Raw genomic sequence first — 16,150 nt, forward strand, 5'->3', positions numbered from 1 at the left:
TTTTTAATAATCCAGTTGTGTGGACAGTGGTCAGATTCATACAGGGGCATGGATGGGTCTCTTATAGGACCTTTCCTAAATCCCAGAGCCCGAAGCAAACTCATCGTCGTCTTACTTTGGTTGCCTTTATACCTCTTGTGTGTCTCTAATCACGTTGAGGCTTGCATCTTAGTTGTTAGTATGTGTTCTCTGTTCTCTCTCTTTAGTTCCCTGTGCACTGAAGATGGGAACTGTGTCCTGCTGTTTTCTGTGCTGCCTCCCACAATCTCTTTTATTTAGCACCTGCTGGATAATGTTAAAGGAAGATATTTTTAGTGTGCTAAAACTATAAGGAATTTGTTAGCTTTTTCCCGTAGGTCTAACATTGGAAAACGCCATGTTTGCATTAATTTTTATTTTTATTTATTTATTTTTTTCTGGTACCGGGAATCGAACTCACGACGTCGCGCTTGCCAGGCAGGCGCTGTGCCGCTGAGCTAAGTCCCCCACCCCTTGCATTACATTTTAAAAAAGCAAATGGCATAAAGTCTCATTGGAGCACATTTTTAAGTTCACTGTACTTACTGCTTGGGTACTGGAAAGGTGCTATGCTTTTGTTGTCCCTTGCAGTTTTCTGGAGTTCTGTTATATATTTGCAAATATGACTGTGATAATATTTTTCTGTGTCTCATAATATTAAAATTTTTAGCAAGCCATCTAGCAATTTGTGTCTTGCCGTCAAATAAAGTTAATGTTACCTTTTAGGTTTCTTATATTCTGGTATGTGTTTTCTGATACAGGTACAATTAAAAATTTCAACTAGTGCCTGGTCCAGTGGTTTCTCATTGGATACTGTGGGAAGTTATGGGTGTGTGAAATGTCCTTCCAACAATATGGAATACCTGGTAAGAATCTGCTGCTTGTTTCCTTTTAGCTCCATTCTTAAGAATCTGGCTCTTAAAGAGTTATCGGAAATGTTAATTCAAAGTGTTATATGTTGGGCTATCTCTACATATTTCTGTGACTGCTCTTTCCCGGCAGAACTTGAATTTGTTCAAGTGAGGGACTTGGTAAATATTTCCAGTATACTTGAGTTTTTGTTTCATATCCACCTTGCCATGCGTTTCTTAAATCTTCACTTTCACCACTTTGAAAATTTAAATAATCTAGTGCCAACTGACCTGTTCTATACCACTTCAAAAATTTTCTTGATGACATGTAATAAAGCAGCAAAACTGGAGCCTTTCCACTAATTACAAAGCAACTTGTTTGGAATATTAAAAAGTGAGGAATGCTAGACAGATGAAACCTGTCACTGAAAATTATCACAAGTTACTCAATGATATTCTTAAACTGATTTCTGATGGAGCCAAAGGATTATTCTACTGGAAAATAACAGTGGACTGTAGTTTATGTTAGTTTAAGAATTCTTACTCTAAAGTATTTTAAGAAATTTGTGTGTGAGTGAGGGAAGATGCATATATTTCACAGAGATTGAATACAGTGCTAAAGGTGAGGTCGTTTCTTCCCTCCCACAGGTCGGGGTGAGCATCAAAATGAGCAGCTTCAATCTCTCGCGGATCGTCACTCTGACTCCCTTCTGCACTATTGCAAACAAGTCCTCACTGGAGCTGGAAGTCAGCGAGATTGCATCTGATGGCTGTGTGCCAACTAATAAATGGAACTATATTGCTTCTTCAGAGGTAATTTTTCTCTTTTAATTAGAGTTGATTCCTAAAATATCCAAAAAAATACATTTAAAAATTTTATTAGTACACGTTTGCAGTACATAATAGTCACATTCGTCATGGGAGTTGGTGCATGGACATAGCACAGCTTAATTTCTTTTGTCCCCTTCTCCTCTGTGCTCTCAGTTCCTGATGTGTACATAGGAATTGGATATACTTCTTTGTCTAACACTGCCATGTTTGTGTTAAAATAGGGCAGCCAGTTTCGAAAGATTTTTCTTTCACCCTGTAAGCATGTTTTTTTTTTAAAAAAAGGAAAATTGTTACTAATATTTACCCACCACTAGCCCAGTCTAGATGGCTGGCAGTTGTTCTGTGGTTATCCCATCTATGTAGAACATGCGCTATGTACTGTGAAAAGTACATAGAGGTAATGTACTGTGTATTGTCATCATTGCCAGTGTAATGTTTCTGTACTGAAAAAACTGTAATCTTGTTGGCAGTGCCAAGCTGCACATTAATTAGCACATGCAGAGTAAGATAGTATGTGTAAAATTACAGGCGGTTGTAAGATTTCTGCATAGGTGAGTTAGAAATTTTACCTGTTTAACTAAGATTGACTAGTAAAATTCAGCCCTCTTACTTTACAGAAAAGAGAAGTGCAGTTCAGACTTTCTAGGGTCAGTAGAGTCATTGATAATTGACTTGGTTGTCAATATCAAAAGGTTTGGTTTCAAACTACACTTCACAGTCTCCACAATATTTGAGGAAGTGAAGAGAATGAAGGAAAGAATGAGGAAACAGGTGTAAGGGTTTAAACTTGACTTTGACCTGACTTGTTGGCCGGACCAGCTGAGCTTAAGGATAGCTGATGTCATTCTTCCATTCGTCAGTACAGTTCAAAACAAACAAACAAAACAAAATCCCAGATCGTAAAGTTATTTTAAAAAATACGTAGCAAAAGGCTAAAAGGGAAGGATTTCTATTACAGTGTCAAACCTCAGAGCTCTAAGAAGCATGGTGTTTTCAAACCACTTAGGATGATTTCTGTTTCCTAGAAATAAAAAAGTATCTTTTCATTTTTGATGTAGATTTATCAACAGTATTTTTATTTAGCGTATTATAGAGTATTTATACAGTATTCTACATCAGAAGGACATTTTGTATTGTATTAGCAACTAAAGTTCCACTTTTACAGTTAAGGGAACAGAAGCTCAGAAGTACGTGGTTTAAAATTGAGCAGCTAGGATGGTAATACTGGGACTTTTGAGGTCTGTAGTAGTCTATTTTCTGCCTTCAGTGTTGATTCTGGTTTATCCAGGATAAAAATGCTCTATGAATGAATTCTTCATTTAGTGGTGAAGTAAAAGGAGCTCTGCGCAAAAGCTCATGTTACTAAGATCTTGTTTGTAAACACTGTATTTGAGACACGTGGGGCATTCTCAGTCCATGGGCTTCTCAGTTTCTCATGCTGCGTGTGGAGTGCAAGTGCACACAGACTGGCAAACTGTTACGCCGTGAGTACATACAGTGCTCTTCTACTGAAGCTTTTTTGCTTTCATACAAAGGTATAATTCAGTAGTCTTAATGTTAGAGGTAGAGGGTATATTTAAAGAAACTCAGTAATAATGTAATCAGTGTCATGTTTGAGTTGAAAACTTAGCCACTGTCTTATTTATGCCATTGTACTGTATAAAGACTGATGCTAACTTTTATGTTTTCAGTGCCTTCCATTTTGGCCTGAAAATCTGTCAGGCAAACTTTGTGTGAGAGTAGTGGGCTGTGAAGGATCTTCCAAACCATTCTTTTATAACCGACAAGATAATGGCACTTTATTGAGCTTAGAAGAACTGGTAAGGTGTCATATTTTTAAATAACTGTCTTTGCTTTTTAAAATTTGCTTTAAAATTTTTCTTTAAATCATGATATAAAAAATCTTCTGGTAATTTGCTTGAAGCACTGCTGTCTCAATATTTAAGGCCCTAATATCACTTGGAAGAAGTCAGAACTGCTTTGCTTTTCATCAACAACTTGCAAAAAACAAAGCTTTTGTGTTTACGTAATTGATTGAAATCCCATGTGTAAATGACTTTAAACCAAAACCTCAATTGGGTTTTTCCCCCCTACAATAGAATGGAGCTATCTTGGTGGATGTAAACACTGCAGAACACTCGACTGTCATAACCTTTTCTGATTACCACGAGGGGTCTGCGCCTGCCCTCCTGATAAACCACACACCGTGGGACATCCTCACTTACAAGCAGAGGTAGGAAAAAGGGGCTAATGGGAAATCCTATTTGCTTTTATTCGTCCACAGTCCCTTCTGGGAAATGGGTGAGGATAACATCCCAAATGTTTCAGATTTTCGAAAGATAATACATGGAGCATGTGCTTTTATTGTTTAACACCATTGGTGTATCTTGAGACAGTGCTCTGTAGTCAAACACGTTAACGTTTCTGTACCAAGACATACGAATATTCGTGCAAGTGGGATAGACAGAAACCATTAATAGTCTCACACCAGTTCAAATCAGGTTTTGCTGCCAAGTGATTCTTGACACACTTCTGGAAAACCCGTCAGGCTTTTGGAGCCTTTTCAATTTTAGAATTGCAGCTAAGGGACTGTGAACCTGTTGGAACAGTATCTTTCCTTTGTAGCCTGGTAATGCTCAGCGAACTTCTCCTTATAAATGTGTATCTAAATTTTTGGTTAGGGGTGATAGAAAGCCAAACGAGGAGAATGTGGATAGGGAATGATGCTAAATTTATAGTCCAGATAGTAGGAATGTTTCTTCTTATTCACACATATGTCATTGGATGATGTTATTGTTTAATGGTAAATCAAATAATTTTAAGCCCTTAAAATGTATACCAGTAGGTAATTTTATTAAAAAATATGTATTTCCTTGAACATTTCCCTATTTACAGTGTCAATTCAGTGAGAGACTTAAAAGTACAGATTAAGATCAAAAGCTACTTGGCTTACTCCTCCCTCATTTCTCTGGAGTCTTTTATTGTTACATAGACCAATACTTCTTAAAACTTCAATGATCAACTTTCGAATCTACTTGAAATCTTAGGGATCAGATTCTGATTTAGTGGATTTTGGGTGGGGTAGCAGACTTAGCATGTCCAGCAAGCTGGGTAATACCGCTGGTCCACACGTCACACTTTCAATTGGAATAGTATGAACTCTTTCTTTTTTTCTCTTGGTATGTGTTGCATTTCATTATAAAATTAAAACTTCAGCCCCGAGTGAAGCTTATTTACCTCATCAGATCCATCGGTGTGTTTCTTCCTACATAATTGAGTGTGCTGCAGCTTTGGAAAGAACGTTGTACTGCAATATTCTGTTTATCTAAGCTTCAAAACCATTGCTTGTTGGACGTTGTAGGGTTCTTCATCATCGGCAGCTGTGTTTTATTAAGGAACACAGTCTTTTCAATTAATTACAGGCCTAGAATTTGCAGGGCTCTGACATTCTAATCTTTCCTGTCACTTGTGTTTTAGTGGATCTCAGGAGGAATTAGTGCTATTGCCAAGACAGGCTCGACTTTTTGCCTGGGCAGATCCTACTGGCACCAGGAAACTTACCTGGACGTACGCAGCGAATCACGGGGAGCATGCTCTGTTGAAGGTATCTTGTGATGGGGACTTTGCTGTGTGTATTGCCATACGGAGAGGGAGGTGGACAGGCTAGCTTCACTGTGTTATGGTCATTACTGAGCTGAGAGTGAAGGGGAGCTATTTTTGGGATAAGTTACTCAGACTTTAGATTGAAGATAATTTACATTGATAGATTCATCCAAATTTATTTACAATTTAAAAAATACATCTGCTCCATCTTGTCCAAGACAAGACCAGTAAAACACCTTTTTATTTGCCTTCTTTTAAGTGGGAAGGATTTTAAGGTTAAGTGGAATTGAACTTTATTTTGAATATACCTGTACCTCCGTTGGTGTGTTTTTCCGAACAAAGCAATGTATTTTATTAATCACAGGAATTTGATAGTATGGAAAATTTCCCATACACAGAATTTGATCAAATAATTATTTTAGATAGCTAAACTAATCAAATACGGTATTTTTTGGATTCAGGACTCTAGAAAGGGCCTAAGAATTCATCTGCCAGCCTTCCCTGTGATAAATTGCTCATGAATTAGTGGTACATCATCCAGTTTCTGCATAGATATTTCCCATTACATAGTGTTATAGGCTATTGTCCCAAGGTGCCAATTATTAATAAGGCTTTCTGGGCTTTTTCTTTAAAATGGTAATTGGCCTATCGTGACTAAATTATCTACTCCTGTTTTCACTCTGAGAAAATTATAAAAGAGAAAGACTTACTTGACCTTTAGAAAGTGAGATTGATCATTCCTCTGTTGTGAGGTTCTTGGAGTGACTTTGATGCCGCAGTTTGGTGGAGCTTTATTTTTTTATTTTAAAGAAAAGAAAGCCAATAAAAACAATAGTATATAATTTCAAAACAAGACTGTAGGAGAGTAACAATGGTTAGTACATTGTGTATTGCTGCCTTCAGAGTAGTTGCTCATATTGAAAGATACAGGCATGAAAAACTGATCAAACAATACAGGCATAAACCTTTTTCAGTGAACTAATAGCAATTAGTAGTATAACTGTCTTAACTCTCTTGTGTGTATGTGTGTTTCTGTTTCCTTTTCCCTGTCTTCTTTTCTCCTTTACCCCATTCCAGTTTCTCTTTCCTTTTGAGCATTTCTTCCCATTTCACAATATCTCTTGTACAGTTTGGGTCTTATTTACTCTTTCAGCTTCTTACACTAAGAAAACAATACAGTGTTTATAGATGTGAGACTGATTTATTTCACTTATGAGTGTGATCTCAAGTTGCATCTGTTTCCCTACAAATGTCTCAAGTTTATCCTTCTTTATACCTGAGTAGAACTCCATCATATAAAAATACCACATCTTTTTTTACCCATTTCTCAGTTGATAGGCATCTGGGTTGTTTCCAAGATTCAGCTTTGACAAATTGTGCTGCTATAAACAGGGTGCACAGGGGCTGGGGATTTAGCTCAGCGGCAAAAGCACCTGCCTGGCAAGCGCAAGGTCGTGAGTTCAGTTCCCGGTACCGGAGAAAAACCAAAAAAAACAAAAAAACAAAAAAAAATGGGTACACAAATATCGTTGTGATATGATGTTTTTAATTCTTCTGGGAAAATACCCAGAGGAGAAATACTAGGTTGAATGGGACCTCTAATCTTAGTTTATTGAGGAATCTCCACACTGATTTCCACAGTGGTTGCACCAGTCTACATTCCCACCAACAGTAGAGAAGGGTCCCTTTTTCCCCACAGCCCCTCCAGCATTTTTACTGGTTGATTTCTTGATGACAGCCATTCTTACTGAGGTGAGATGGAATCTCAGTGTTGTTTTAATTTGCATTTCTCAAGTGACCAATAATGTTGAGTATTTTTCATATACTTATTTGCTATTTGTATCTCTTCATCTGAGAAGTGTGTGTTCATCTCAGATGCCCATTTTTGGACTGGGTCTTTAAATTTGGGGGGGTCTGATTTTTTTCAATTCTTTATATGTTCTTAGAAGTCCTTTGAGGGACAGTGGCTAAAGTTTTTTCCCACTCTATAGGTTATCTTCTCACTCTGTTGGTGATTTTTTTTGATGTGTAAAAACTTTTTAATAAGAAGAGATCCCCGTTGTTGATTCTTTGAAGTATTTCCTGTGCAGTTTGGGTTTTGTTCACGTAGTCTCTGCCTCCACCTACGTCTTCAAGAGTTCTACCTACTTTCTCTTCCAGTAGGCTATCTTTCCTCCAGTGAACATATTTGGCCCCTTCATCAAAGATAAGGTGGCCAAGTGTGTTCGTAGTTGTGTCTGCATCCTCTGATCTGTTCCACCGGTCCTCAGGTCTGTTTTGGCCAGTACCATGCTGATTTTATCACAGCAGCTTTGTAGTCTATGGTAAAGCTGTGTTGCTCTGCTTGTGCTTTGCTTTCACATCAGAGAAACTGTCCAGTTCATAATTGGAAGAAATAAGCTTTTGTAGACTGCCCTTCTTTGCTTCCTGACTCAGTCACTGGGCTGTCACTGGAGTCCCTGCTCCATCTGCAGTTGGTGCCTCTTCCTCACATTGATACTGCTCAGCAGCCACAGCTTCCCGGCAGTAGCACACATATGCTGGGGAGAGAGCGGTAAAGGTGTTGTGAAGGGATTTTAGAACAATTCAGAAAATTAAAGGAAATGTAACTCTTTAGAGTAAAAAAGAAAATATATAAGGGACAGAAAGTGTTTTACTGAGTGGCACGTGTTAATGCTTTTCCTATACTTTCACTCATTTTTATGAGGAACTTAGGCCTCTGGTTGGGATTCAGAACCAGCTCTGTCTGGTTTCACAGTCCATAGACCTCTTCTCCCACTAGCCCGTATTCAGTGTCAGTAAGTAAAAATGGTTTAAATTCTACTGACAGACAAAAGCGTACAGAGTCAGCTAAAAAATAGTACTTAACACCAGACCTGGCCTTGTTGGTGTGTGCTTGGGGTCCAGCTACTCCGTGGGAGGTGGAGGCAGGAGGATGACTGAGCCCACAAATTCAGTGCCTTGTTGCAAAAGAAAAGAAAAGTACATGATACAGCAGATCTGTCTTAACTTAAAATTTTAAGCATAAAGATACAAAGCTTCAGTGTGCAAGTAGAAGTCAAAATGAAAGCAAAACTGTTGATTGTAGTTCTGAGCAACTATAATTCAAGGCACAGCTATTAGATACATCATGGTAATATGACAGGATGGGATGATAGCTGTTAACCTTCATGCAATGAATGGCATTATATTAAAATATAAATAAAACTTAAAATGCTGGACTTCAAACACAGTTGCCGGGGGACATCTTAACATACCTCGTTTAATTTTTAATAGATCATATTTTTTTTCTCTTCTTTATTCCTTCTTCCTCTCCCCTCCTTCATCCCAGTTGCTCCTTCCTATTTGAGCAGTGTCTTTTCTCTTTCACAATATCTATTGTACCTTTCAGATTTTATTTACTCTTTCAGGTTCTTATAGTAGGGAGGAAATACAGTGTTTACACATGGGAATCTGATTTATTTCACTGATGAGTATGGTCTCTAATTATATCCATTTACGTATAACAGCCTCTAGTTTATCTTTCTTTATAGCTGAATAATACTCCATTGTATCAAAACTTTTTCTTGACCAATTTTGCATGCTTGTATCTGGTAATCAGAAAAACTAATCTGAAAACAGCAGTATACAGCATAAAAACCATTGTCAAACTCCCACCATCTTGTACGGTGAAGCTCTGCATCATTTTCTTTTTTTCTTTTCTTTTCTTTTTACTTGTTACTGTCTTTTGATTGTTTGATCAGTCTTACATTTGTACTTCTGGTAGACTGACCAACTTCGCTGAAGATAACATTATGTAATGTGGCAACCATTTTTTTGATTTTTGTCTTCATTGACCTTGTTTTGTTAGTCTTTTTAATCTTTAACATAAAAAAAGTTTAAAAATTTTTTTAACAGATCAAATGAAGAGCAAATACAGTCCAAGAATATTTAAAAAAATTCAAAAGAAAGATACCTATAATATTTTGTGGTTTATACACAGAATTAGTCTTCTTAATAGGTATCTCTGAAAATTTAACTACTTATTAGAGTGAGAAATAATTGGAAGGCTACTTTAATCATGTAACATACTTTAAAACTTGTATTTGAAACCACCATCGCAACAGAATTTTGCCTCTGCTTTTGGTGAAATCCTTTGTTTTGTCTTTTTGCGCAAGAAAGCTGGAGATGAAAAGGCACATGGCAGGTACTTCTACTTCCGGGTGAAAGGAACTGTTGCATCTATGTGAAGTCCAGATTTAATGTCTGAAAACACTGACCAAGTAAATCAGGCTCATGTTTTCAAGTGCTGTATGAACCATTCAGCAAGGAAGACTCATTTTTGTTCAGCTGAAGACAAACTGACCACCATGGATTGGCAGTGTGATTTATGTAAATATTTGTGGTGTTACAAGTTTTAAAACAAAAATAGGCTATAAGGCTAATTTTGTTTGAGGTTACTTTTTTAGTAAGTTTCTGAAACGTTCTGTTCTCCAACGTGGAGTCAAACATCTTTTGACGTTGTTACCACCAAGGCTACTCTTGTTCCTGCTCAGCACTCCTTGAGCACTAACAAGGTGACATACACAAAGGCAGGAAAATGAAAAGCACTCTTAATGTTTGTCTCTGAGAAAAACTGAGTGTGTTGTTTTAGCGTAGATGATAGCTTTTGTTAAGTCAGTTTGATCCTCCAAGTTTTCCATTTTACAGTTTAAACTTTCCTCGTCTTTCTCAGTTGCTGTTGTTCAGCTTTAATAAAAACTGTGTGTGGACTTAATGACGCCTTTCCCCCCGCAGGATGAATGTGGCCAGTTTCCATACGACGCAAACGTCCAGATACACTGGGTATCATTCCTCGATGGCCGCCAGAGAGTCCTGCTTTTCACAGATGATGTGGCCTTGGTTTCCAAAGCGCTGCAGGCAGAGGCAATGGAGCAGGCTGACCACGAAATAACCTTGTCCCTGCACAGCCTTGGGCTCTCACTGGTTAACAATGAAAGCAAGCAGGAAGTTTCATATATTGGAATAACCAGGTACACAAGACGGAGGGTACGGCCTGAGGACTGTTCAGAAGGCGTCCGGGTCATAATATTGAGTATGATGAGGGCAAAAGGTCCAGGTTTGAATTTGATAAACTCCATGCAGTAGTGGTGGTGAACCTATGTTGTGCGTGCGGTAATGGGCACTCAGAACCCTCTCTGCGATGATGCCATGAGTGGCACAAGTAGTTTTTTCTAAACTAAAACCTCAGGATTCAGGTTGAATTGCACCACTGGCACTTTGAGATAAACAAGTGCGTTTTAGGTTGCAGGGTGGGTGTTTGGTCTCTGAAAGGTTCCCCGTCACTGCTCTGTAGTCACTCAGTAGCACTTAGCGAAGCACTGTTTGAACTGCCAGCTGATGAGGCCCAGAGAGGCCAGAGACTGTCCTTGCTTTCACAGTGCTTACTGTCGCCTGGAAGGAAAGACAGTGGTTTCCTTCTGTCTCTGTGGTGGGTTTTTAGTGGTCTAGAAACAGTGAGAAATTCACGGGGAAGTATGTGCACATGTGAGGGAGTTACTGAAGCACAAGGACTACCGCCAGGTGCAGAGAGGTTGTGGAAGCTGGCGTGGGTTGGTGGGAGGTAACAAGTGGGAAGACACACTCGCAGAGGAGGTAGTACAGTAGTTATTTCAAACTGTAGTACTTACGGGAGCGTTTATTAAGTAATAAATACTTGGCCTTGCATTTCAGTATTACATGGAATTTTTTAAACTGAAAATCACTTGTTTAATCAGAGATCAAATTTTTTCTCCTCTCATTCTTTGATACATTCTTTTCACATTAATGTTATATATACTATCATATTTTTTAGGTTATCCTTTATAAGGATATTTGTAAAATTCGTTGAAATAACATGATTACTTTTTTTTCACCTTGTACATGTTGAATAACATCTAGGTTTCAAAGGAAAAACTAAGCCATTTATATAATGTTTTTATTGATTGATTGATTGATTGTCTTTTTGAGACAGGGTCTCGCTCTGCCGTTGAGGCTGGCCCTGAGTTCATTTTTTACCCCAGGCTGATCTTGAACTTACAATGATCCTCCTGCCTCAGACTCCCGAGTGCTGAGATTATAGGTGTGTGCCACCATGCCCAGCTTTATGTAATGTTTAAAGATAGACCTTTATTTATTTGCAGTTTTAGGTCTAGAAGAAGGTTGAGTATAAGTATAGAACACTCACGTACCTGTACGGTCATGTTTCCTGTTCCTAGCATCCTCAGAATTATAGTAACACATTTATTATTAGTGATGAATGACTACCCCTAACATTTTTATTGTCATAAAATAAATACATAGTTTACTTTGGGATTCACCCTCTGAACTATCAGTCTGTGACTTTGACAAATATATAACCTGCACCCACCATTATAGTATCACATAGGATAGTTTTAGGCCTTAAAAGTCTCGTGTTCTGTCTGTTAATCCCTCGTGTTCTCTTTCCTGAACTCCTGAGAAGGACTGATGTCAGTCAGTCCAAAGTGGCGTCTCGTTGTTTTAATGTGCAGTTCCTTGAGGGTCTGTAAGATCGAGTCTTTTCATGGCTTATTTGCCATTCGAGTATTTCTTCTCTAGCTGTTAGGATCTTTCCTCCTTAAATTTGCTGTTACCTTATTGTCTAGTTTTGAGTTGATTATTTTGGATGCCAGCATTTTATTAAATATGTTTCTTACAAATAGTGTCTCTTAAAAATCTACACCGTGTCTTTCAAAGGGCAGTATCAATTTTTTGTCTCATGGATTGTGCTTTTGGTGTTGTAGTAAAGTAGTCATTTCAGTACCCAGGGTCGTTTAGATTTTCTCCTGTTGTCTTCTAGGAGTTACAATCTTGTTTTTTTGTGTTTAAATCTAAGCCACTTTGAGTTAATTTTTTTTTTGGAATTAATTTTTACGAATGATAGTTCTGTGTCTAGATGCCCTTCTGTTGCACAGGGGTGTCTGTTCGTTTGTTATTTGTTGAAAAGACCATCTTTTGTCTAGTTACTTTTCTTCTTTTTAAAAAATTATTTGACTATATTTGTTTGGGTTTATGACTGGGCTTTTTATCCTTTTCCTTGATCTGACTGTCTATGACAAATACCAGGTTATCTTGATTACTGCAGTTTTCTACTAGGTCTTAAAGAGGGGTATTGTCTACTTTTTATTGTCTGCTTTTTATCCTTTTGCCTTTTCACACAAACTTTAGAATCAGTTTGTTGCTAGTTGCAAAATACTTTGCTAAAATTTTGATCAGGATTGCATTGCATCTATAGAGCAACCTGGGAGGAACTTACATCTGAACAATACTGCCTCTTCATGTCCATGTGTATGGGGTAGCTCTCTATTTAGATCTTGGATTTCTTTCACCACTTTCATAGTTTTTCTCACACAGATTTTGTACATATTTTTTTAGATTTGTTTACACCTAAGCACTTTCTTATTTGGTATTAATATAAACAATACTGCGTTTCTAATGTGGAATTACAGTTGTTTATTGCTGACATACAAGAAAACAATGAACATATATTAATCTAACTTCCAACCTTGTTTAGTTGCTTGTTGATTACAGGAAACTTTTTGGGTGGGTTTTTTTGGTTGGTTTTTGAGGTTTTCTACGTAGACAGTTGAGTTGTTTGTGATGGTAGCTTTATTTCTTCCTTCCCAGTAGTCATAACCTACTTTACTTTCTTACCTTACTGCATTGTCTGGGGCTTCCAGCACAGCGCTGAGTGGGAGGGATGAGTGTGGACATCTTGCCTTGTTGCTGATCTTAGTGGGAAAACGTCGAATTTATCCCCCTGAAGTATGGTGTCAGGGATAGGTTTTCGTAGGTGCTTATTATCAACCTGAGGAAATGTTCTTCTAATTTGCTCAGAGAGTTTAATCACAAAGACTTTTTGGGTTTGTAGAATTTGTAGTAGACAATTTTGTTCAGTAACTTCATTAACTCCTAAACATCATGTGGTGAAGATTTTTTATGATTACTGTTAACTAATAAGCTATGCAAATCGCTATATTACAGATTTATAATTTATTATTCTGAAAACAGTGTTCTGCCATGCAAGGATCAGCGAGGGTATGGCCTAAAAGCCAAATCTTGTCCACTGCCTTGCTTTTTTTTTTATGGCTTTTGATCTAAGAATGATTGTTTACATGTTCAAAATGTTAAAAAAAAATTAATTTTGTAATACATGACAACTACATGAAGTTCGAAGTCTGTCGCTCATGAGTTAGGGTTTCTGGAACATAGACACGTTCATGCTTGTGTGTCTGTGGCTGGTGTCACAGTGGTGCTCACTTGCTGCACATCACAGCATTGTACCTGCTGCTTGCTTTATTGCACATTTATTTTTATTACTAATGGCAGTCTTTGAAGGTGACCCCAGGGCACAGTGCAGTGTGGATTATCATATCAAAGTGGTGAAGCCTTATTATATAACAACATTATAGCTGTGCTAAAATAGTTTTTTTGTTTTGTCTTTTTTTGAGACAAGGTCTCACTGTGCAGTTCAGGCTGGCCTTGAGCTCACTTTGTAGCCCAGGCTGGCCTTGAACTTGCTAGGATCCTCCTGCCTCAGCCTCCTGAGTGCTGGGATTACAGGCATGTGCTACCGTGCCTGACTTTTAGCTGTGCTAAAATAATACAAACTATATTGACCTTTGTGAACAAAGCATGCATAAAAAAAAAAACACATGAAAACAATGTCCAGAAGGTTTGAAACATCATGTCTTATTATAGCAGAATTTCTTGAGAAAAATACAAAGAAATGAGGTTGTAACCAAAGTGAGTTTCAGAGTGAGTCATTCGTTAGCCAAGGAAGGAAAACCTTTTTGCTAGCAGTGAGTTAATTGGATCATGTCTGGTAACAGGAGCTAAAGAAATGAGTCCAGAGAAAATAAAACTGTTTAAAGCCGTTAGACTTCAGCGAGAACAGTTTCCTACAGGAATGGGGACTTTCACAGCGACATCAGGAGAGAGTGAAAGAGCAAGGGCGAGAGTATCGAGTGTGAGTACGTAGTTCTCCTAAGCTCTGGGTAAGGCAGCAGATACTCCCAGTGCTGCTCAGTTAGAGATGGAAGAACTCGATGTTGAGTCTGAAGTAATGGAAGAATTAGCCTTCAGTAGTCTGCACAGAAAAACTCTTGGTGGGAATATCTTCAAACAAGTTGAAGAAACAGAATTTAGCATTACTATGGGGGACTCTTCTAGATACCTTACAATTAATTATAGGGGGAAATGGATGCAGAAAAAGACTTAGTTGAACAACGTGAGAAAGCTTTGAAAATGTGAAGCCTTTAAAGCCTGTGCTCTTAGGCGTGCTCTGGCAGTAGATGCTCTCTGGAAAGTGTGCAGTGGCTTTCTCCTGTTAAACCAGTGGTGTCCAACAGGGAGCTTCATCTAGCCTCGCAGGGCGAGGTCTCATCGGCTCTGTGAACGCTGGACTTAGAAGCTGAATTTCCTCGTTTGTCGATGGTGTAGCAGTGGTAACTGTAGTGTCCTCTTTTCGAGTTCTGGGCCTAGATGAACATTTTCTGAACAAAAAGAGTCACCCATGGTCACTACTAGACACTGAGTGACTTTGGAAATTATTTTTGCTGAAGACCTGCTAACATTTCTAAATGAATCTCAGCTGAAAATTAGAAGGCTAAACAGTGCTATATGCAAACCTTATACTTCAGTAGACTCATTTTGGAAAAAAAAATACTTTTGTTTGAATAATAAGTAACATCAAGCTGCTTTATGTACTTCCTGTGCTGTCCAAAGTTAAAACAAGAAGCAAGATATCCAATCTCCCAAATATCTGGAGGGAATGTATTTTATGACCTGCAAAATGTTCCAGCAACATTTTTTTTCTGACCTCAGTGCAAATAACTAGGACATTTCCTCATTTTAATATCCATTTTGGCACATGAGGGACTTCCACCTAATCTGCAATTAAAAAGCAGATGTGAACACGAGAATTCAGTAAGGTTTTATGACTGTCTTCCAGTTAATATATTGACATAGTTAAAAGATCATAAAGATAGTCACAATAATATTTCTGTAGATCACTGTCCCTATTTGGCAGTACCTATTTCCATAGCGCCATTTCTATAGAAGGTTGCCACACATCATCCTTACCAGATGAACACCTGCAATAGACTTTGATAAGGAACGCTAATTAGGAAAACGTTGTCACTCCCACAAAAGAAGAACATCTTTCTCACTAGTAGGCCCTTGTTTTTAGAAATTATGCTCGGTTATTATTTTGATATTTTAAATTTTATCAAATAAAAAGTTTATGGAAGTCTGTAAATGTCTGAATACTTATATAATAATCCTCTTGTTTATGTAGCTTTTGCAACACAGGTGGTATTGGGTATTATAAAAAAACTCTTTTATCAATTTAATTTTCTTTTTTTATTTTAAAAATAAAAGGACGAAAACATTAACAAACAGACAACCTTTATAAAATAGCAAAAGAACAGTACAGACAATACAGTTACAAACAAAGTGGTAGGAAATTAACAATGCTTGTTGTATTACGTACTGATATCTTCAAAGTGTTCTCTCATGAAAACAGACACACACAATATTGATCAATCAAGGACTCATTAACAGTTTCTTTCAGCAAAGAAATAGAAGACAGTAGATCAACTATGTTAACTATCATGTATATACATACATACAAATTTCTCTTTCTTTCCCTTCTCTTTTCCCACATCCCAGTTGCCCTTTACCCTTGAGTATTTTCCTCTCATTTCACAATGTCTGTCATACCTCCGAGTTTATATTAACTCTTTGAGGTTTTACACTAGTGAGACAATGTGGTGCTTGCACATGCAGATCTGATTTATTTCACTTAT

The 16,150-nt window shown here is 37.7% G+C and overlaps 1 protein-coding gene across 1 annotated transcript in view; it reads left to right on the forward strand.

Moving 5' to 3' along the window:
- The window catches only part of Vps13c (vacuolar protein sorting 13 homolog C (S. cerevisiae)), a gene marked incomplete at its 5' end in the record, with an annotated part of 161,865 nt that overhangs the window by 109,630 nt on the left and 36,085 nt on the right, over positions 1–16,150 (forward strand). The window contains 6 exon segments of the mRNA XM_013518933.1: positions 780–884; positions 1,518–1,682; positions 3,392–3,520; positions 3,800–3,933; positions 5,178–5,304; positions 10,080–10,315. Coding sequence (XP_013374387.1) covers positions 780–884; positions 1,518–1,682; positions 3,392–3,520; positions 3,800–3,933; positions 5,178–5,304; positions 10,080–10,315 — 896 coding nt within the window.

This window comes from Chinchilla lanigera, unplaced genomic scaffold (assembly GCF_000276665.1).
Source record: "Chinchilla lanigera isolate Chin_1 unplaced genomic scaffold, ChiLan1.0 scaffold00049, whole genome shotgun sequence".
Taxonomy (NCBI): Eukaryota; Metazoa; Chordata; class Mammalia; order Rodentia; family Chinchillidae; genus Chinchilla; species Chinchilla lanigera.